General features: G+C 41.5%; 2 protein-coding genes across 5 annotated transcripts in view; one reads left to right on the plus strand and one right to left on the minus strand.

Moving 5' to 3' along the window:
• Window positions 1-2,181: 2,181 nt before the first annotated feature.
• On the plus strand, window positions 2,182-18,826 carry FAM8A1 (family with sequence similarity 8 member A1). Its single transcript, XM_075270867.1, has 5 exons — window positions 2,182-2,550; window positions 8,617-8,737; window positions 10,098-10,221; window positions 13,169-13,308; window positions 13,616-18,826. The coding sequence occupies exons 1-5, from the start codon at window positions 2,217-2,219 to the stop codon at window positions 13,755-13,757; spliced, it is 861 nt and encodes a 286-aa protein (XP_075126968.1). The 5' UTR covers window positions 2,182-2,216; the 3' UTR covers window positions 13,758-18,826.
• A 1,671-nt stretch (window positions 18,827-20,497) lies between these two features.
• NUP153 (nucleoporin 153) overlaps window positions 20,498-24,235 on the minus strand; it is a 43,602-nt gene continuing 39,864 nt past the window's right edge. For all 4 annotated transcript variants that reach the window (XM_075270871.1, XM_075270869.1, XM_075270870.1 and 1 more), the window contains exons 21-22: window positions 23,521-23,668; window positions 20,498-21,631 (exon numbers count right to left, since the gene is read on the minus strand). In XM_075270871.1, coding sequence (XP_075126972.1) covers window positions 21,559-21,631; window positions 23,521-23,668 — 221 coding nt within the window. In that variant the 3' untranslated portion in view covers window positions 20,498-21,558. The remainder of the gene's footprint in view (window positions 21,632-23,520; window positions 23,669-24,235) is intronic.

A 24,235-nucleotide genomic window follows, 5' to 3' on the forward strand; every position in this document is an offset into this window, starting at 1 on the left:
GGTCCAGTCGTTTGATCACGCATAGAGGACAGACAGACACTCATTTATATATATATATATATATATATATATATATATATATATATACACTCACTGGCCACTTTATTAGGTACACCATGCTAGTAACGGGTTGGACCCCCTCTTGCCTTCAGAACTGCCTCAATTCTTCGTGGCATAGATTCAACAAGGTGCTGGAAGCATTCCTCAGAGATTTTGGTCCATATTGACATGATGGCATCACACAGTTGCCGCAGATTTGTCGGCTGCACATCCATGATGCGAATCTCCCGTTCCACCACATTCCAAAGATGCTCTATTGGATTGAGATCTGGTGACTGTGGAGGCCATTGGAGTACAGTGAACTCATTGTCATGTTCAAGAAACCAGTCTGAGATGATTCCAGCTTTATGACATGGCGCATTATCCTGCTGAAAGTAGCCATCAGATGTTGGGTACATTGTGCTCATAAAGGGATGGACATGGTCAGCAACAATACTCAGGTAGGCTTTGGCGTTGCAACGATGCTCAATTGGTACCAAGGGGCCCAAAGAGTGCCAAGAAAATATTCCCCACACCATGACACCACCACCACCAGCCTGAACCGTTGATACAAGGCAGGATGGATCCATGCTTTCATGTTGTTGACGCCAAATTCTGACCCTACCATCCGAATGTCGCAGCAGAAATCGAGACTCATCAGACCAGGGAACGTTTTTCCAATCTTCAATTGTCCAATTTCGATGAGCTTGTGCAAGTTGTAGCCTCAGTTTCCTGTTCTTAGCTGAAAGGAGTGGCACCCGGTGTGGTCTTCTGCTGCTGTAGCCCATCTGCCTCAAAGTTCGACGTACTGTGCGTTCAGAGATGCTCTTCTGGCTACCTTGGTTGTAACGGGTGGCTATTTGAGTCACTGTTGCCTTTCTATCAGCTCGAACCAGTCTGGCCATTCTCCTCTGACCTCTGGCATCAACAACGCATTTCCGCCCACAGAACTGCCGCTCACTGGATGTTTTTTCTTTTTCGGACAATTCTCTGTAAACCCTAGAGATGGTTGTGCGTGAAAATCCCAGTAGATCAGCAGTTTCTGAAATACTCAGACCAGCCCTTCTGGCACCAACAACCATGCCACGTTCAAAGGCACTCAAATCACCTTTCTTCCCCATACTGATGCTTGGTTTGAACTGCAGGAGATTGTCTTGACCATGTCTACATGCCTAAATGCTAAGTTGCCGCCATGTGATTGGCTGATTAGAAATTAAGTGTTAACGAGCAGTTGGACAGGTGTACCTAATAAAGTGGCCGGTGAGTGTGTATATATATATATATATATATATATATATATATATATATATATATGAGAAAGAGGTATATGGCGCTATATATATATACACAAACACACACATATATATGTCCAGGAATGTGTTTTTCCTCCATTCTTATTGCGAATCATTCCTAAACTCTATTATTAAAGGGGATCTATCATTGGGAAAATACATTTTTAATTAAGCACATTCTTGTATAGCCTTTAGATAGGCTATTCCACACCCACCTTTTTATGTTAATTGCCTCAGTAGTTTTTGAATGAGCCTGTTTTATTCATATGCTAATTAGGCTCCAGCGAGCACCCGGAAGTCTCAGCGAGCACCCGGAAGTCTCAGCGAGCACCCTCTGTACTATTCTCTGCTGTGTGAGAGCAGAGAGGCTACTGATGACTCATCTCACTGCTCTCATACACAGCAGAGAGAGGAGATCAAGTGCTCGATGAGACTTCTGGGTGATGATAGAGCCCCTTTATTGTCCCTCTAGGACATACTCCTGGATCCTCCCTATTGAATCTCCACTCTAGCTTGTCCTGTAGTGATGCGACTAGATTGGAGTTTCTGGGGACAGCTCCTGTAAGCTCCTCCATTCTAGTTATTTCAGTAATGAACAGTCTACATTGGAGTTGGTCCTAGCAGGTCCTGTCCCAGCAACCCCAAATCTAGTCACCTCAGTAATGAATTGTCTAGAATGGCAGGTCCTCCAGCAACTCCATTGTAGATCGTTCAGTAGTGAGGTGACTACATTGGAGTTGTCCATTCTAGCCGCAACCCACTAGGACAGACTCCCATGGCAGATACTCCCATGCTCCGCCAGCCACTGACGTCATCATTGTGCGCGTCCAGGCTCCCAGTCTGTGTCGATGACGCAGCTGTTGATGGATTCTGTATAGCAGAGTCATGGCGGAGGCTCCACAAGTAGCTGCAGAGCTGCGGGAGAGGAAGGCGCACAGTGCGGGGGAAGCTTCTGCAGGAGGAGGCCTTCTGAGCTCCAGTCCCAACATGAGCGCGGCCGAGTATTCCCGGAGGCTGCAGGAATGGCTTTGGCAGTGTTACTGCGGTTCTCTCTGCTGGCAAAACAGTTGCGCTACCGCAGCGGCTCTCGTCATGATGAATACAAGCAACAATGGCGATCAGAGCAGAGTGGCCAGTGGAGCCCCCGGGAGAGCTGCCCCTGCCCCCAGCACCGCCGCTCTCAATACCAATTCTACGACCACTGCGCCGCCAGCTGCAGGTGACTGTCACTCCACATGCGGAGCCCGATCCATATGTATTATTGCTGCGATAGGCGGTGCTGGCAGTGTAGTCTGCTATTGTCTCAGAAGCTCCAGTGTCCTGTTCTGCAGGACTTGTAGATCATGGCATATTGGGAAGGGGGTCTAGTTTGAGGGTCACAGTACTTAGATAATGTTTTTATGTAATTGTCCCTTAAGGCTCTGGTGACACTGGCTGCAATGGAATCTCTAGCTTCAGGTATCCATGCTCACTATGTAGACATGACTTTCTAGGGAAGAGGATGTGAAACCAGATGACTGCAGTAGTGCTTTCAGGAAATCTGCCCTGAGCTGTCATTGAAGCAAAGAGGTGGGGGGTCCCTCATATATACCGCCACCCACCCATTATCCACAGAGAGGTGGGGGGTCCCTCATATATACCGCCACCCACCCATTATCCACAGAGAGGTGGGGGGTCCCTCATATATACCGCCACCCACCCATTATCCACAGAGAGGTGGGGGGTCCCTCATATATACCGCCACCCACCCATTATCCACAGAGAGGTGGGGGGTCCCTCATATATACCGCCACCCACCCATTATCCACAGAGAGGTGGGGGGTCCCTCATATATACCGCCACCCACCCATTAACCACAGAGAGGTGGGGGGTCCCTCATATATACCGCCACCCACCCATTATCCACAGAGAGGTGGGGGGTCCCTCATATATACCGCCACCCACCCATTATCCACAGAGAGGTGGGGGGTCCCTCATATATACCGCCACCCACCCATTATCCACAGAGAGGTGGGGGGTCCCTCATATATACCGCCACCCACCCATTATCCACAGAGAGGTGGGGGGTCCCTCATATATACCGCCACCCACCCATTATCCACAGAGAGGTGGGGGGTCCCTCATATATACCGCCACCCACCCATTAACCACAGAGAGGTGGGGGGTCCCTCATATATACCGCCACCCACCCATTATCCACAGAGAGGTGGGGGGTCCCTCATATATACCGCCACCCACCCATTATCCACAGAGAGGTGGGGGGGGTCCCTCATACCGCCACCCACCCATTATCCACAGAGAGGTGGGGGGTCCCTCATATATACCGCCACCCACCCATTATCCACAGAGAGGTGGGGGGTCCCTCATATATACTGCCACCCAGCCATTATCCACAGAGAAGTGATTGCTGTGTGCACTGTCATCAGAGAGTACCACTCACTAGCCTTCTATTGCACTGGTTTTCTCAGGAGTGGAATCTTGATGATCAGCAGCACTGTAGGAGGGTGCTTGCACTCTAAACATATAGGGGCAGCCGTAGAAATGAAAGGTCTGGTTTGGCAGTCGTCATTATCTGGAGTTTATAGCTCCTTTTTCGCTACATAGTATCAGATAGACTTGCTAGATGTACTCTGTACATTGTTTTCCACCGTAGAAAGTACCCGATTCATGTATCTGGGTGTCATCTAAATGACAACCAATGAACCGAGCAGGTTTTGGACACTTGACCTTCTAGTACCACTTTGGTTTATTGGTACTTTTTCCTAGCACACGTACTAAAAAAGAATCTGGGGCCAAGAACCTTACTTATCATTTTTCTTTTTGCAGTAGAAAACAATAAACGTTATCCGAGACAAGCTGAGATAATCTGGTACCATGCAGCAGTAAAGGAGCTTGGGCAATAAAGCTATATGGCCAATATGTATTATTGGGTTGTGCATTTGATCATACAGATGCCTATGGCCTGTTTTAGGTTTAATGACTGCTAGTTAGTACTGTGCATGTATTCTGTGGTGTGCTGTTCTCTACTGTCTTCATACCTAGCAGTCTGTTGGAAATATGCTTGGAATATTGCCAACAACCTGTTCCTATATAAGCTAAAGAGTGTAGCTCACTGTAGTTCTTTATTCCTATGTTTAACATTAATGGGATATCCTAACCCTTTTTACTGATAGATACACTTTTGGTACCTTCTTCTTTCTCGCATGCATGTCATATTCAGGGATTTTGGTTGAGTAACAGTACAGTGCTCCCTTCTGCATCACATCTTTATCACAGTTTTGATATAATGTGGGTACCTGCAAATGACTTAAAATAATAATAATAAAAAAAGATCAATCACATGTTCCTCAGGAATCCAGCTCTGCCTCCCCTATAGTCCTGTCATGTGCAGTATTACTGAAGGAAGCCATGATGCCAGTAATCCAGCACCTGACTGCTGTGGCCACTGATTGGTTATAGCAGTCATGTGCCACATGCAAGTAAACAGATGGCGGGAGGAGAGGGGGCACTGGATTCTTGGTGGACTGATGAGTAACTGCTCTGTTATTCTAGGCCATTTGCATTTTACGAAGATTTTTCCAGATCACAGGGGTGCTGTGCCCTCAACTTGCCCAATCTAGAAGGGATACCTGTACAGCAGAATTAAGTAATGTTTGTACTGCTGTGATTAAAGGGAGTCTCTCAACAGAAAAGACTGTATCAAACTATAATCACAGTCAGATAGCTGGAGTTCTCCTGAATAAAATGCTTTATGCGTCTCAATCTGTGCTTATGTTGCTAACATTTTTTGGTAAAAGGAGAACATCACTATTGCTGTCATTGTACCAACAGCTTTGTTTTCCAGTGACCAGTCTGTACCTTCCTCCCTGCTATGATTGGAATATACTTGGCACTGTCAATTATAGCAGGGAGATGGCTCTTTTTTGGTGTGATGAGAGCAACAGTCATGCCTCTGTTGCACCAAACAGCTCATTAGCATACTAGGTTTAAAGCTAACATTCAGCAACATAGGCACCGATTGCTAAGCAGAAGCACATGAACCCCTGCTATCTGACTATGCTTACAGATCAATAGGGACTGTTCTAGTGGCACCTGCCAGGTTGTTTTACCACCCAGCCATCTCCATGTGCAGGCGACCAGAGTTCAGGGACATGCTTGGTAACTGCACTGCACTATTCTTCCTGATATCGTCAATGCCCAGATGTCTCCTCACTAGTAATAACATGCACTCTGTACCATTTTCATTAATTTTAGCAAATTTCTGCATCTGTAATAAGTGAGATGCTGTAATAAGCATTGTTGAGGTTTAGGGTGGTAAACCAACCTAACAGGTTTATTCCCTACTGTTCTCTCATTATCATTCATGATCAAGCTGTGCCTCTTGGTATGTTGTATGGTTAGATGCTTTGTAGGACATTTTCAGCATTTTTGTTTATTCTGTAAATTCAAGTACTTAAAGGGGCTCTATCATTGTAAAAAGTCATTTTTAACTAATCACATCCTTGCATAGCCTTTAGAAAGGCTATTTCACACCTACCTTTTGTATGTAAATTGCCCCTGTAGTTTTTGAATAAGTCCATTTTTATTCATATGCAAATTAGCTTCTCAGTGCACCCCGGAAGTCTCTTTGTGCACTGTCTTCTGTATATACAGCACAGGCTGCTGCTGATTCCTCCTCCCTGCTGTCATATACATGAATGTATGTGCTTAGTTAAAAATAACTTTTCCCAATGATAGAGCCCCTTTAAAAGGAAGCAATAATAATTCTAAGAACAAACATGAATTTTGTATGTGCAACTGTGGTCAAAAGTTTTTGAGTCTGACACAAATTCTGGATTTCACAAAGTCTGCTGCTTCAGTGTTTTTAGATCTTTTAGTCATATTTTTCTATCGTCATAAGCATTTCATAAATTCTTAAACTTTCATTGGCAAATAGATCAGGTTTGTGCAAAAACAATATTTACATTATTGACTTATTTTTCAAGACCTCTTAAATTCGCCCTGGCATTCTGGATATAAGCTTCTAGGCCAAACCCTGACTGATAGTCAGGAATGGGTTGCTAATCAGTGTAGGAGTTTGTCACACTTTCCTTAAAAACAAAAAAACATACTCTCCTGTCCCTGGTGCTCCGGGGTCCTGCTAGCGTGCTCTGGTCCTGCTGCTCTTTTGCTAGAAGTGCTCACCAGCTATGATGTCCCATGTCCCTTTTGCTGAGGCCGCTGCTTGGCCTCTGTGGGTCACACATGCCGGAAGAAAACAGAGCTGCAGGACTGGACCGTGCTAGGAGACAACAGGGCACCAGGGACAGGTGAGTGTTTTGTTTTGTTTTTTTGTTCTGTTTTTTAACATAAATTATACTGTACAACCCCTCAAAGTTCTGCATGGGTCTTGGATTTAGGGAGCTACCCTGCCATGGTCCAAAATTCAATGTTTTGTTTATTCACTTTTCCCTTGTGACATGATCTTCCACCATTGTGGGAAAAAAAACCAAACTTTTTTTTCACCAAATTGCTCCTGGTTTGCTATGGAGAAGATACTCTTGAAGAAGATAACCATTCTTTATTCATGGCAGTGTTTTGGGTCAAAATTGTGACTTCTGCCAACTATCCAGGAGCAGTTTAGTGATAAATAATGCTTTTTCCCACATGCTGGAACACCATATCTCATGGCAAAAGTGATAGCTAAGGTAAGTGATGAACAAAACACTGGATTTTGAATCCATGGCCAAGAAATTTCCCAGATCACAATCCCATTGAGAACCTGTGGTCAATCCTTAAAAAGCGATAAACATAGAAATTGTGATGAGCTCCAAGCAGGGATTAGACAGGAATGGGTTGCTGTCAGTCAGGATTTGGCCCAGAAGCTGATATCCAGGGCGAATTGCAGGAGACTTGAAAAATAAGGGTCAGCACTGTATATATTGAATCTTTGCATACACTTCATGCATTTACTTGTGAATAAAACCCCTTAAAATGCTTATAATTCTTATACCATAGACACATCTGAGAGCACTGAAGCATCAAACTGAGTGAAAGCCAAAATTTGTCAGTCTCAAAATGTTCAGCCATAAGTGACTTTTCTGAGACCACTTGAAGTAATGTTTGACGTTGCTGTGATAGCGGTTGAGCTGTGCCAGGTTTATTGTACTGAGTATATATCAGAGACTAAGCCACATTTTATATATTGCTTTCCTGTCTATGTCACGTATGTTTATGAGAGTACCCCATTTACATCAGAGCATGTTTTAGATGCCCTAATAAACAGATATTAGTAGTTGCAATTGGACCCACTAAACTAATTGGACCCACTAAATTGATTATTTCCTTAGCTTTTTCTGCCACCTACTTCTTACTTTTGTCCCGGTGCTAACATCTTTTTTTCAATGTCTGACTTCCAAATTAAAGGGATTTTCTTGCTATGTTCAATCTGCAGTGTAGGAAGTATTTACCTGACCACTGGGATCCCCAACAATCACGAGAACAGGGATCTGCAAGTTTTCCTGAGTCCCTTCCCATAAGCTCCACACAAGTGAATGCAGCGGTGGCAGACTATGCAAACCACCACTACTACTACCAGCCACTACTTGCACTTTGCTGTGGGGAAGCACTGGCATTGAGCAGTTAAAATTTTACCTATATTATAAATTTCACCCATAACCAAAACTGTCAAGCAGCCTGTTTTGGTAAAGAAAAAAAAAAAAAAAAGACTAAAGATATTTCCTCTCTAACAAAACTCATCCCCATTCACTTGTAGGAGAAAGGTGTCTGATCACTGAGGGTCTTCTGCTAGGTTTCACCAATGTGCAGACTGGGGTTCACAAGCTTCCCAGGGTTATTCATCTGTCCTCTTGGTGAAAGGAGCACAAGTGTGTAATGGGTGCTCCATCCATTTCTGTAGGATTGCTGGAATGCTGTACTTGGTTACTTCCATAAGCTGCATTGTGTATGAGTGCTACTAGGATCTGCTCTATAAAGTGGTTGTCACAGTCACTGAGTTTCCAGGAGATGGCCGCAGGGTGATGGCATGTCATGCATCAGATTAGTGAATCTGCAGAAAATGGCATGCCTTTTTGCCACATGGCACAGTACAACACAACGTGACCAAATAGTGTCAGGATCTGAATAAAGTGCTCCTGCCCTTTACATTTATTTCATCATGTGGTTTGGGGTTAACTGCTCTATTGTCTGTTGCTTAACCTTTTGCTGAAAATACTATTCACATCGCCAAGTGTTCACATTTGTAAGGCTTTTAGTTTCAACTAGAACTGTTGATCTCTCTTTGTAGGTCGTGAATATATTATTCCATCCTTGGCGCAAAGGTTCAGAGCGGAAATGGTGGATTTCTTCATTCTGTTTTTCATCAAAGCAGCTGTTATATTAACCATAATGCACTTCAGTGGCATCAAGTAAGTGGCTCAGACCCACTATGACAGACACAGTCTTGTGGCATCACACAACTTGGGACTTTTAATTGTATTTTAAAGCATAACTAAACTTTTTATCAACTTTTGATTTCCTGGCAGTATTTGTGTCATTAATAAATTCTGGATAATTTCTGTGAAATCCTGCATTTCACTCTGAGCTGTCCCTGAATGTTAGGCTAGGTTTACACCTGCGCCCGTGTTCCGTTAGGGGATTCCGTCCCCTATTGCACATGACTTTTCTCTCTGTCGGGCAGAAGCCAGGCAGACCCTCCATTATAGTTAATGAGGTCTGCCGGTAACCACTTTTTAAGCAGATTTGGGCTTCCTGTTTTTTTCCGGAAGAACGGAAATCAGACACGGGTGTGAACCTAGAGAATGGGGGTGGGTCACTTCAAATAGTTGCATCTCGGACATTATAAAACGTACAAACTTGCTTTGTGTGTCATATGAAAGGAGATTCTCTTCTAAGGTTGCAGTGCTAGCTAAATTTTTCTCAGAGATATCACTGATTGAAAACTCAGTTGAGATTGGGATTTTGAGACCATATATATTATGCTGCATATAAATGTCGTAGTCTCAATTGTGGTTTCAACCAGCGATATCTCTGGAAATAATTGCTGCAGCCTTAGTGTCACATGAAAGAGAATCTCCTCTTCATTTGACACAAAAGGCAGTTTGTATGTTTTATAATGTCTGAAATACAACGGTTTGAAGAAACCCTCCCCTGTCACTTTCTCTACTACACAGCCCCGTACTCCCTACACAGTAACATTCAGTGAGAGGCAGGAACAGCTCTCAATACAGAAGTAAAGAATGTAAAAATGAAGAATTTCAAAGAAGTTATCCAAAATTTAACAAAGTATATTCCAAACTTTATTAAACACACATACTGCCAGAAATCAAAAGTTGTCTGAAAGTTAAGTTACATTTTAACTATGTTAGCTTATATTGGGTAAAGAAGCACAACTACAATCTTTCCAAACACAAAAAAGATTTTCTAAATCCATTAGGAATTTCTGTGTCGACTAAGCAGAGCACAAAAGCAGGTAAAAGAGAAAGATGTGCAGCAGTCGCCTCTCGATCTGGACCAGACACATGTTTGCATTGGCCACTGATTTCAATAGGACATGTGTCATACTTTATTTTCCCCGGGCAGGTCCTGCTTTGAAAGGGACGCTGCTGTTGCGGTTGGTAGTTGGGTTTCACAGCTGGATATTGTGTGATAAGTTTATTGTCAAATGCAGAGAACCCCTATATTATATTATATGGATGCATCTCCTAAACTAGTTAATTTTTCCTTTAAAAACATATTAATTCTAACTTTTTTCTCTTAAACCTTCAGAGATATTTCTAAGTTTGCTATGCACTACATAATCGAGGAAGTTGATGAAGATACATCAATGGAAGACTTACAGAAAATGATGGTTGTAGCCCTCATATATAGGCTACTGGTCTGCTTATATGAAGTGAGTCGCTCACACTTAGGTGTAATCTGATTTTATTAAACTTTTCAATAAAGGAAACATAGCACAACAGTGCTATGACAGTGAGGCCAAATATGGCCGATAAGCATAACATAACTAAGTCAAAAGAAATGCTAAAAGAATGCCAAACTAAAAAAAAAAACATACAAGACAGACAGAGTCGCTCATACTTATCCAGACCACAGATTTTCAGTTTTCCATACTAGCCATCTTCTTTGAGACGAACACTTCATTAGGCCACTCTTTTTTTTTTTTTTAATCCAATTTTAGGAGGTCATCTCAAAGAAGTTACGGTATGTATTTATTTGGAACTGTTTACACCTAAAGCCTATGAACAGCAGGATAGAGAGAACCAATGGAAGTAGTGAGGTGCTAAAGTGGTATTAGATAGTTTGTTTTTTGTTTTTTATAATGTAGTTTGTGAGCCCCTGATTTTTCCCTATCAGTATGTCTTTGGAGTATGGGAGGAAATCCACGCAAACACGAGGAGAACATGCAAACTTCTTGCAGATGTTGTTCCTGGCGGGATTCGAACCACTGAGCCACCGCGTTTCCCTGGTATTAGACACTCTCCTGCAGCTTCCCATATGGAACTCTCAGTCTGACTCCACACAAAGCCTGGGCTGCTGGGGCTTTGCTCCCCTTATCTGTAACTCATAGGTTGGATTTACTATTACAGCGATTTTTATGCCACAGAAAATCAGAATAGCAAATGACAAATTCTGCCTCAAAATCTTCATGCAAATTTTGCAGTGAATTTTCAGTATTTGTTCAGTGTCGCACAAGATCAGCACATTCCTAACATGAAATACCATGTGCTGCTTTCTTAGGGGTTGTTGCACCATTTACAAAATAATAGAAAAAAAAAAAACACCCTCTACTCCTTAACTTCTTCCCAAGCCTTCTGAGGACAATGCTTCTTCTAATATGTTGTTCACAGGCTGACTACATTCCTGAAATACATTGTGCTGCTGATAGACTTTGCTCTTTCTGCTATGTAACTGCTAGTCTTTGAGCTCACATAAAATCTGCAAACAGCCATATAATTGTCTAGTTTGGGCTATGTGACCTCTTTGCTGTTGAAATCTCTTGAATACTTAGGAACGTACTGCCCTCACACCCTCCCTTGTGCATGATGCGTCCCTTGGCTGCCCCCTTTTCCCGTATGCTCCACTCTTCTAGCCATAAGTAGACTTTCACGTAGTCAGAACTGTAAGCTCTTTCATTTTAACAATGTGAGCCTATGATAGGAGCCTGTGTCCCTTCCTATAGAGAACTTCTGAGGAACAGCCCATACAGTTTTATAGTACAGGAACTACTGAGGTCTGTTATGGGTGACGCACAGCTCTCCATAGACTCCGGTAGAAAAACATGTTACTGAAGCCTGAACTAAACTGTCCCTAAGCAATGGCTCCTTTCATTACTGACACATGGAATATCGTAATGGAGTACATGGGGAACTTTAGTTCTGGGTGGAGAGTCCCTATAAGCTTCCAGCAAGCATTGACACATTTTGTGACAGGATGTGTATTGTAAAAGTACAATACGGTACTAAGGGATGCCAAAGAGAAGCAAAAATGTGCGCAAACTGCTATATAGCAACTATTCAGTACCAAGGTGTATATGTAAAGGAAAAAAACAGTAATAAATATAAAAATTAGTACTTAAAAACTGCTAAATATGATCTACAATAGCTGTTCCCTATATCATTAACCCTGTCTAGGCCAGCGCTGTAAAGGCCTGTCATGAGAACAATAGAGCTTTCATTCTGTCAATCCAGTTCTTCACCTATTATCATTAACCTTATGAGGTTATTTGCAGCAATGCTGTAAACTAAGATTACTCTGCTGTCCCATTCAGCACTTTAATCTCGATGTGATCGAGAAAAATATCTGACGCTGGTACACTATACTTTTTCATATTTAAGACGAATAAAATAATATTTGGAGGTACTTGGGAAAGACTAGTACAAGACACTGACTGTGACAAGACTGTGTTATAAATTTTAGCATATTCCCATTTTTCAGACTATACTTCTATTTACATTAGAAAGTGGCATAAATAGCTCAGATCTATACTAGATAACAGCTAGATTTTACTTTCTGACACTCAGAATGCAAGAGATGTTCATTTAGATGTGCATGTAGCTTAATGAATTAATGGGCATCTTTACTCTGGTGCCCTGAGGTTGACGTACATACCCCAGTCTAGATAGATCTCCCCATGCTGTAGTTAAAGGCGATGTGCACTATAAAGGGTGTATTGGACAGCCAGATCTCTGCCCCAGGAGTGCTGATCAACCAGAAACTCATTGCATCAGCCCAATACAAACAAGGACCGATCAAACTGTTCCTTCTCCATTGCTGCTTATTGGTAGACTGATCATACAAGACAGTATGCTGCAATGGCTTACTTTGTTTTATACTGCAGATAAGATGTGATCATCCATTTGTTCACTGGTCAGCAGTATTTATCAGCAATAAGCGTTACTAAGTATGTAAGGCCTGGTTCTCATCTGTGTTTGGCGACCCCCCCCCCCCCCCCCCGAACAGAATACCGAATGCATTGACAAGCGGTGAGCTTATGAAAGCACACGGACCCCATAATGAATCATGAACTGCTTTCCTCTCCGCATGACTTGTGCAGACACTGCGTGGAAAACATACGGACCCCATTATAGTCTATGGAGTCCATGTGCTTTCATAAGATCACCGCTTGTCAATATGTTTGGTATTCTGTTCGGGGGGTCCACAAGCAGACTTACCGAATGCAGAACCAGGCCTCAGTCAAAAAGACATAATACAAGTCCACATATATAGCCACAAAGTCAATTTATCATATGCTTACCTCTTAATGTGTTATACAAATGGTAGTACTGGATGAGCATCTTGTAAGATGGTTTATTTTTTCTTTTCTTTTTATTTATAAGATTATATGTATTTGGGGAGCCGGAGGAGCAACTCCAGGAAAATTCCTTCTTGGTCTTCGAGTTGTGACCTGTGATAGCTCTGTGCTGGTTGCACCAAACAGAGTGTTGGTGATCCCTTCTACAAATGTAAATATGACAGCGTAAGTACTTTCTTGTATTGTCTCTATATGTGTTTTAATGCATCATTAAAGTGATATGCCACTACATAAAGTACAGCTCTGTGCCTGCTCAATGATCTGATAGCCATGACGTCTCCTAATGATGGGGTATCGGTACTGAAAAATCCATTTAAGGCCTTTCCACTGTTTTACCCCTCTGATTTCTTACAGCAAAGTATCTGAGTTCTCGATCCCTATAAAAAAAAACAAAAAACCTGTAATGCTGATGGTTGCAGAATTTGCTTCTAAAGTGTCTTTGTTTAATGGCTTTATTTCATTTCTTTCCTAGGTCAACTGTGCGAGCTGTGATCAAGAACTTCTCCATAGCGTTCTTTTTCCCTGCGTTCATTACATTGCTATTCTTTCAGCATAACAGAACAGCCTACGACATTGTAGCAGGCACCATAGTTGTAAGACGGAACATGAGATGATGCAAACGTATGAAAACGTGCGCTCAAAGCACCTTGTGTGATTGGATTATTTACTGCTGATTTCCTCCGAGAGGCTATTTATTGTCAAGGGCTTTTCTAAATCTTTGCTAAGAGCGAGAGGTGTTATTGATTGGTTGTACACAATGTAATCTTCACACAGCTACCTGAAGAATGACCTTAATCATTGCCGCCAATCTCTTCAGATGATCAGTATTGTCAAGTGGGAAAAAGACTATGAACTCCATAATCCACATAATGCTTTCTAATGAAGGACCTTCTCAGGGTTTTTACAGAGAGCATGCAGTGTGGAAGAGAAAATCCGATACATTTTCTTTTATATGAAAAAAGAAAACCCCCCCTGATGTTTCTTTAAGAAATAACGCACGTGTATTTAATAATATGTAATACCCATAACAAGACAGTGATATTAAGTGGAAAAGATATAATAATAAAGATTATTTTTAGCACGTGTATAACTTACCTGCAGGCAAAAGCAGCACTTTTTTTTTTTTTCTTTTTCAATCTACAGACTACATTGGTAACCAGGCTGATTTCCTTAAAGTGCACCCTTACTTGCTCGTCATGTCTATTTTTGCAAAACTTTTATGGTAGATGTTAGAATGGAGTGGATTTAACAAGTTGTGTCATGGATCCAGAAGGTTTGCGCTGCCTCCTGTGACCACCTGTTGTATCCATGTCAAAGCAGGCGGGTTAGGGGGCATTCACATGGAGGAAGTTGGCACTGATTCTGGCATGATAACTCGCAGCTGAATCAGCACTGAAAGAAAGACTCCCATTGACTTCAATGGGTTCCATTTTCTGAGCGGAACCCATTGAAATCAATGGGAGGCTTTTTTCCCATTGATTTCAATGGGCTCTGTGTGGAAAACGGAACTCATTGAAGTCAATGGTAGGCTTTTTTTCAGCGCTGATTCTGCTGCGAGTTATGCCAGAATCAGTGCCAACTTCCTCCTTGTGAATGCCCCCTTAGGGTTGCTTCTAGGAGAGTCATAGTAAGTGACGTCGCCAGTTACTTTCCTGTGTCCACTGATTGGTGCAAGCTGGCTCCTTGAATCCTGAAATTCTTGGAAACCCCTTTAACAAATTCAATACCAGAAAATTTTGAGGCTTCGGGTATGTTAGTTGTGACAGACCAGACCGTATACCTAACACTTCACAGTTCGAGGCAGCGCCACCTAAAGGATCCACAACAAACTTGAATTAAACCTCTCCAGTTTCACCCATACTTGTATTTCCCGTTAAAATAATGCAGGAGCAATGCAATTCCTTATGGAAATGTGCAAACCAACTGATGCTAGGTTCACCAACCAGCGATGTGGCTTCTATTCTTTGTCTCCACTTGGGGATCCATAAAATGGAAACCCAATCCACTTAAAAAAAAAAAGTGGTTACATGCAGACCCCATAGAGTGTCATACAAACAATTCTGGAAAAGAGGGGGTAAAAAAAAAAAAAACTTGTCACAATGGGAGGCAGACTCTAGCTGGTTTTTGGAGCCGAAATTGAAAGCAGCATTTGCTTTATAATTGGCTCCAAGTTCCTCAGTGTGATCCTATAGCCTAGTGGATGATCAGAATTTGGGTATGGGGGCTGTGCACTGCACATGGAATCCAGCTGAAGGAGACATTGTGAGGAGACTCTATTACTTCTGAGTGACTATGAATACTGTGCTTGTCAGTTGGATGCCAGGCTCAAGGGTGGTATTAAGTGGGGCAGCCACTAGGCCAACTCTTTAGATATTTGAAGCTGCCTTTCTTAACATTGGCTCAGTCTCATATCATTTTGACACTTTGTTCACACTAGTGTCAGCTTTTCTGTTCTGGTCTGTCGGAGGACCGCTTCTATAGTGGTCGCATACAGAGCCCGGCAGACCCTATTGACTATAACAGGATCCGTTGGGTGTCCGTTCTTTAAAACTGAAACCAGCAGGAGAAAGTTGAAATACGGGACTTTCATACGCACTGCAATGGAGTCTCCAAGTGGAGATGTCACCTCAGATGTGACTGTAGCCTGAACAGGTGGCATTCTTAGTAATGTATTGCTCCTTCCCTATCCCCCTGTGGGTAGTGATGTTCATAGCATTCATCATTGTTATGAAACATTTATACTCCCGTTACTTTCTTTCAGGTTTTCCTTTCATTGCATCAGCTTTTACTTAACACAGATTATGTAACTGGCTGAAACTGTACTTGTTTTTTTGCATACAAATATCCTGCATACAATATACTTTATGCATACAAATATCCCTGGTGGATATGGCTGTAAATCTTTTGCCCTCGTTTTTATTCAGTAATACAGCAAGAAACAATGCAGAAACTCTGTTTAGGGGGTATAGGTTAGTATATATAAGTAAGGTCCTCTATAAATAGCTTATATATTATTAATTAGGATGACAGTGAATTTTTTTTTTTACAGTTCAGGGACTCTAGATTTTGCATTGCACTTGTATGTTTAATATCAGAGCCACCCAGATTTGAGATGTTGTGTGGTCAAATTTGATAATTGCACAAAATCAGCAGTTTATCCCCCTGCCCGCCATACTTGTGTTATGTTTCTGAAAGAGAGCTATCTGTTTAAAAAAAAAAAAAAAGCCCATTTAATGTTCAGTAAAGGGGTAGTTTTTTCTAAACAAATGATCAGTTTGGCTAGCCTCTACTCAAAGACTGGCTCCATTTCCAAGAACCAATAGACTCAAGGCCATGGCGGTTTTTCTGCACATTGTGGGCCTGGTGTATCTGCTGCACAGGCAAATGCTAAACAGCTACCCCCACCAAAATTGCTTCAGTAGTATGGCTGGGTAGTGACATACTGAACATACCTTAAGTCAAACTGCAAGCTTTCTGCTGAGAAATGTATTGAATATACTGTTCGGTACACTTATTTTCTTTTGAGGCTGCCATCAGTAAAACTGTCCCATGAAGAGCAGTCACCATAAATGGCAGTGAGTTGACACGTATGACTGTACTTTATATAAGAAATGTATGGTCACTATATCACTGTCCCTATCCTCCATCATTTGACAGCAAATGTCAATAAGTAGTCAGGCTGTCCCATTCACATTACATTGTCAGTAGGTGCACTATCAATCGGCTAACGCAAATAACATTTTGGATCGCACAAGAACTTAAATATAAGACAATGTGGTCCAGAACTATAAACTCCTTAATAAGGAACTAGGTGCACTATGCGGAGGTACACTAGGGTAAGTGAATCGCCTAAGGGGACATTCACATGTAAGAAGTTGGCGCTGATTGTGGCACGATAACTCGCGGCAGAATCAGTGCTGAAAAAAAAGCCTCCCATTGATTTCAATGGGTTCCGCGCGGAAAATGGAACCTATTGAAGTCACTGGGAGTCTTTTTTTTTTTTTTTTTCAGCGCTAATTCTGCCGTGAGTTATCGTGCCAGAATCAGCACAAACTTCCTACGTGTGAATGCACCCTAAGACGGTGAAGGCTGCCCTAGTACACCCCATACAGATTCCAATAAGTCTTTATTTCAGTGTGTAGGTCTTAGGGTATTGATTTAGCCAAGTTCTCCATTGGTATAGTTAAGCGTACCTCCAGTTATAAATAACTTTTCATGAATGAATAGTACAAGTTAATATATGAAACTTTGTAATATATTTTATTAAGGAAATGGTTATCTCCACTTTCAGGCAGTTACTTTTTTTCCATAGTAGTCTATGGAGAGGGGAGGGGGATTAGAAAAGACGCAAATAATTGCTGCTGTACCTTGTTTAAGATAACACTGGCAGTTTATAGATCAGAGGAGAGAGAACAAAATGAGGCGATAAATTAACCAGCTGGCAGGACAATCTCCCTCCCTCCTCCATTGAGGTCTATGTGTGAGGCTAAATACAGAGATGGATATATGGAAACAAGCAGTCAGACTGAGGATGAAGAGCAGAACAGCTTAAGGGTTGGTTCACACTAGCGTTCGGGGACTCCATCTCTCATTCTGCTTAAAATAGGTGGAAATTTCTGGTGGACCCCATTACAGTCTAGGGTCTGCAAGTAACTGATTTTTAAGCGGATAGGGTTTCTGTATTTTGGGTGCACAAGTGGACCTGAAGAACAGAAACCCAAACGTTAGTGGGAACCTAGAGTAAGTGCTGAAGAAAGATCTTCTTAACCCCTTCCCATCAGACTTTTTTTTATTTTTGACACCCCATCTTCCAAACCCCATAACTTTTATTTTTTGTTCAGAGCCATATGTAGACAAATTGTTCTTCTTAATGGTACCATTTATTCTGTATAATTTTTTTTTTATGCAGAAATTGGGCTTGGCTACAGCAGTCCTTTAATATTTCATATAAGATTTTGAATTCACTTTTTTTTTGTCTCAAACTCCGCAAAATCTGTACAAAAAAGCAGTAAAAACTACATGCCTCTAGAAACTGTTCTGGACCTTGCATACCGATTACCTATTTTTAGATCAGCTGTTTGAAGAGGCCATAGTGGTTCCTTATGCCAAATGATATCAAGTTCATTGGTCATGTAGGCCAGCAGCAACTCAGTCCCATACAAGGAATTCTAATTCATTTTTTATGCTCGTTTGAGCTGTTATAAGAGTTGGCCACTTTAACTTCACTTTAGTCTTGTATATGTATGTGAGTAGGAGCTGCCATTTAATAGGTAGCGCTCCTGGGTTGTATAAACCATGTTCCATTGCAGTGGCTGCAGGTGCATTCACCTCATCCGTATCAACACTGTGCTTCAGAAAAGAGCACATGCACAGTAGAGGCTAAGTGGAGCTATATGGTCACATAATCGTCCAGGCACCACACTATTATGGGCGAGAGTGCCAGCTACACATCCCTGGCAGAATGGTGACTATAAAGAAAACTGCACAAGAGGATTCAAGCATGACACATAGTAAGTGACAGCTCCTATTAATAAACATCAGTTGTGAGATGTTTGAGAATTCTTTATATTACCATGTGCAGTATTTTGGTATAAAACAATCCATGTACTGAAGTACATATTAATATATACAGTATTGCACAGTTTGTACTTTGTCCTTTCTAACTGTGAAATAAATTCATTAAATCTGTTCATGTGTTCAATGTACTTAATATAAGAGGTTGTAAAGATAGAATGGCACATTGTCAGATCACTATAATGGGGTCCCCCCCCCCCTATATTTATGCATGAATGCAGTAAGGAGAAGTTTGAATGTTGTGTCAGGCACGTGCAGTGTCCTCCTTGTAATGGTTATGGGGCTGTCAGAACAGTATAATGCTTGGTTGTTCAGTCAGCTCCAGTGTAGAAGAATGGTGAGAGGGGTTGGAATTATAAATGTGATTACTGGGTGCCCTACCACTAGGACCCCATTAACCATTATATCTTGTGGGCATATGATACATTTTCATTGCAGCACATCCTCTTTAATGGCTGGCGTCCCATGTTACTAAAATGCTGACTGTTATATTACCTGCAATGTGGATGGGATTCTGCATAATCCCATCCACACATTCAGTATTGGAAAAGCTACATTTTCATTGGTTGTACCTACCAAGGATGACAAGCTGCTCAACTCATGGTGTAGTTAACAAAAGGGTGACCCGTCAAGTACCCAAGAATGCCTGTTATGACCCCATCATCAACTGCCAACTAGATGGGCAAACCTCTCAAGATTTGTTTCGTGTTCAGGTCCCTGATTCGTTTTGGGTTGAACAAGTTTGGTACAAGACACACCTTAAATTAGTTTAACACAGTATAGAACACTCTCAGGGCTACTCAGAAGCCAATTTCTAGCTCTCTACGGCATACACAATGTCATGTCAAAATTATATTATGATCTGGGGACTCTTCAAACCCTAGAGTAAAATAGGTGGAGACCAAGGGGAGGTGTAAAAATAAAACACTAATACTCCCCCCCCCCCTTCCCTCCAATCTTTGGCCACCGCATAGTGTGGCATTATTGGCTTGGTGGAGCCAGACATTTTAATTTGTCAGACAAATCTCCACTTGTTTCGATTCATAAAAACACAAATAATTTGGAAATATTCGGTTTGAACTGATTCACCCATCTCTGTCAACTGATAAGTTATGGTTTCCCTGTTGGACTTTTTTTTTTTAATTTTTGGGTTCACTGGTATGCCTTCCCCCCTTTCTTGAACTAGTTGCAGCCAATGTAGGTCCCCACAGTCAGGCAGCAGTGGGTTTAGTAAAGAGCAGTATGGGGAAGTCTCTTAGGGACCGCATTTTTTGGTCCTGATTTTGACACAGGAATCCACGCCGGAATAGGACCAAAATTCATCTGCCACAACTGTCACGGCTTCCGACAGTCGCAACTTCCCGCTCCGGAGTAGGCCCAAATGAATGGGCCTAGCCTGGAGGGTGCTGCCGCGAGGTGGACGCCGCGGATGAATCAGCTGCAGAATCCGCCTGAAAAAGGGCAGCTCGTTTCTTTTTTCCACTAGCAGGAACAAACTGCTAGCAGATAAAAGAACGCCAGCGATCTGCATAGACCACCATTGTGAGGGGGCAGATTTTGAGGATTCAGCAGCAAAATCCGCCCCCTCTTGGTCCGTGTGAACTAGCCTTAAGAGCCACTGCATTTTTGTTTACTTTTAGCATTCAATCCTAGATTGAGCGTTCTTTTATGGGTTTTACGATTGCCAGACTGCCATTGGAAAACCATTTTCCTGGTCACTTTACTGCATGCTACTCAAGCATAGAAGACAGACAACCTAAAACACAATCATTTAACAGGGTAGAGTTAAAACCATTTGTACTTTATAATTTTATTGATGGCATTTATCCCATGGTTTAACATGTTAATTATACTGTAATAAACATGGCTTTAATATTAAACTTACTTATTATCCAAAGTCACCACAGTCCATTTGTGTAAATATAAAAATATATACTTAATACTTTGTACAATACTGGTTTTTGGTCCAAACAAAAATGGATCAGAAAAGCCAATAACCTAATACTTTAAAGAATTTCCAATTTTCTTTAAAGACTATTTGTATGGAATTAGGCAACTTTGAATAATGAGATTTACATAATAAAATCTGAAACAAGTCTAAACAAAGATTTGCTGCAACACAAAAAAATTAAAATTTCAAGTTCACAGATTTTTAGGTTATGCTGAAAAATACGCCGAAAGACAAAATTATATTTACATGAATATCATAAAATAAAGGCAAGGGCAAAGGGAAAAAAAAAAAAACGAGAAAGAGGAAGGGGAAGCATATTTATAAGATGTAGAACTACATATCTAACAAATCCCAAGCAAAGGACCATCCATGAATCAGTCTTCAGCTATCAGAAAAGTTTTGGTGCACAATAAACTCAACTTCACACATACACCAGCACAACGAGGCATAGAAATCATTCATCTTCGTCTTCCTCTACACTATACAGAAACCCTCAACTTGTAATTACAATTTCAAAGTGTCAGTAAAATAGTGGTGCAGATGAAAGAGGTATTATACAAAAAGCCATTCGCTGTGCAGGCTATATTTGCTTGTATAGCCAGATCATGCCAAGTCTGGTACTAAAGTTGCTAGAATTTGAGATTTCTTGTTTTTTGTGTTCAAAAATCTTCCCGTAGTCACATGTTTAATTACAAGGAGGGATAACACGTTTGGGGACTCTCAGCAAGTTCTTGGGCAGATCTGACTTCCACTAAACACAGCATGAGGTACACTCCAGTATTCGCACAATGCAGGACACCATTTTTTAAGTTTGATTTATTTTTCTAATCAAAAGGGCGGAAAAAAAAATAAAAAGGGAGAAGGGGCAGGAGGTTTTAACATGTCGAAGCCTATTTTCGTCTTCTTGCCGTTTTTATTTTTCGATTAGAAATTGTAGAGGGGGCTGCAGTTCGTCCATTTGCCCTACATGAGAGAAATGAAATAGTCAATACTTTTTTTTTTTCTAAGTTGATTTTTAAAGCAGTTTTTTCAATGAAAAATATAGCAGTGCATAGTGATGCCAAATTTTTACAGTGTGCAATATACGAAATTACTAAAGTACCAAGAACAAAGACACTTGTAAAACTAGGATGAATCTCCCTCTGCACATGGATGGTAAGTAGAGGCACAAATGCCCTTTTAGAGACCGAGAGCCCAAAACCCACTAATTTATCGCAAAGTGCCAACATGCCAATTTAACCTTAACACTGTGCGGATTCACAAAATATGGCCATGTAAATGGGGCATTACAACTTTGTACTGAAAAGGTAAAGGTCTCTGCATTTGGTAAACAAAAAAGATATATGAAGGTAGTGGCACCGTTCTGTGTTAAAATACAACACCTCAATGTGTATACGGCAACAAGGTATGAATAGCAGGCAAAGTGATGTGGTATATAGGTGGTGCTCACTGTTCAAAGGATATATAAAAAAGTCTTGGGCAAAAAATTGTAAAGGGAAACAGGGCACTCACCAACCAAAAGTAAAATTTTCAAGCTTTAATTCGTCATCATTAAAAAATGGCACTTAGACAGCATACACAATCGGAGATGGATTAAATGGAATGCAGAGACAATGAAACAACGACCGTTTCGTGCTAGACGCACTTCATCAGGCTTCCATGACTGTGTGTGGAAGTATTTGCACCATCGTGAATTACAATACACTGAGCTCCCACCATGTCACTGGCAGATTAGTACAGTAGTGATCCAGCCGTTGAGAAGCTCACGGCATCATAATTTACCAAGTGAAATATGGCCACACACAGGCCAAGTTTTCCAACCCAGACACCAACTATGTTTAGCTTTACTTTACACCTAGACGTCATGTACAGACCTAAACTGTAATGCGAAAGATTTATCATTTGTCAGACTTATGCCTTAGTCACAGGACCGTGAAAAACGCCCTTCTCCCGGCCATTGAAAACCATGAATGGCAATAGTTTTTGATAGCTGTAAATAAACTTAACTGTGTGAATAAGCCCATAGAAAGTTATGGGTTTTTTAATGGCCATATTCATATGATTAAATCCCTTCAAACTTGAACGCAATGACACTGCAGTTTTTCAACAGACGCTAGGTCAGTGAAAAAAGGTAGTGTCATGTCAATAAGGCCCTACTCTTAGCACCGATTAACATTTGTTTACTCCAGGAAAATGGGCACAAATTTTGGTGCAGTGTCACATCCTGCCATCACCTCACTAGCCATCAAGCCATGCCTCTTTCCCTACAAGAGCAAGCCAAAAATATACTATATACTGCAATACTGATGTATTGCAATATAAAGAAATTCTATTCCAATACACTAAACCTGTACTAGATGCAATCATGGCTTTCTATAGCTTAGTGGATACGACAACTTTCCTATACTTCAGTTAGCCAATCACCTTCCTAAATAGTTTCAGACTGACAATGCGTACAGTCATGTGCATGATGCCTCAGTGTGCCAGCAGTGTTTGTCACAGCTAAATACACCGGCCCATTATATCATAACAGCCCTATGCATACATCCGTTTATTATCAAAGGCCTGTGTATGGGACCATGATCCTGGGGGAAATCTGGCTCACCGAGGAGGAAAATATGCCTGTAGAAGCAAAGGCATCACATATAGGTCATTCATGTGACAATAAACCACAGACCCGGCACATGTACACATAGTCTAAGTATAATAAAAGCTTTAGATTGATTTGTACCTGAAAGAAAATTCACAGGAAGGTCAGATCATATACCAGCAGGTTATCCACATAGCAATATTAGGGCAAATTAATACATCAATTGGGTATATGCAGCATAAATCACAACATATATACTCACCCCATGTTAAATGAGTGGGGCTGATTAAAGACAAATCCAGCGTTTGCAGGCTGTGCGGGTGCAGAGGCAGAATTTGCACCAAACTGGAACACCCCTGGTGAACTCCCACTCGTAAAGTTGAAATTGGAGCTAAACTGAAAACCAGAGCCTGGGGAAGGGGGAAAAAAATGAACTTGAGAAATATAATCGGTGGTCAAAACTATCCAGGTATATTGTTCCATGTGGGGTTTCAGTATCTAACCCAAAGTTTTAAAGCATTATCAACGCAGCACCTACACTTTTTAACCCCTTAAAGACAGGACCTTTTTTTTTTCTTTCCCTACCAATCTTCCAAAAACCGTCATTTATTTATTGTTAAAATCAGTTCAATATGGTCACATGCTTGCTAATTGTTTGTGGGACAAATTGCACATCATAATGGCACCATTCAATAATCTGTGTAATGTACAGGGAAGCACCAAAAAACTGAGAAAGAGGTAGAATGGAGGCAGGGGGAATGTAATATTTGTGCCAATTTCTTAAAGGGATTCAATCATTAAAATGACATGTTTTTTCTCCCCAACACATAGGAATAGCCTTAAGGCTATTCTCCGCGCGCCGTTCATTAGAAATCCCGGTTTTCTTCTGAGGGCGTCCCTAATGCTGTGAGAGAAGTCTCCAGCGCCGCCTCTATCTTCGCCTGGAACGACCTCCCCCTGCATCTTTTTCCGGCGCT

This window comes from Leptodactylus fuscus, chromosome 4, assembly GCF_031893055.1.
Source record: "Leptodactylus fuscus isolate aLepFus1 chromosome 4, aLepFus1.hap2, whole genome shotgun sequence".
NCBI lineage: Eukaryota > Metazoa > Chordata > Amphibia > Anura > Leptodactylidae > Leptodactylus > Leptodactylus fuscus.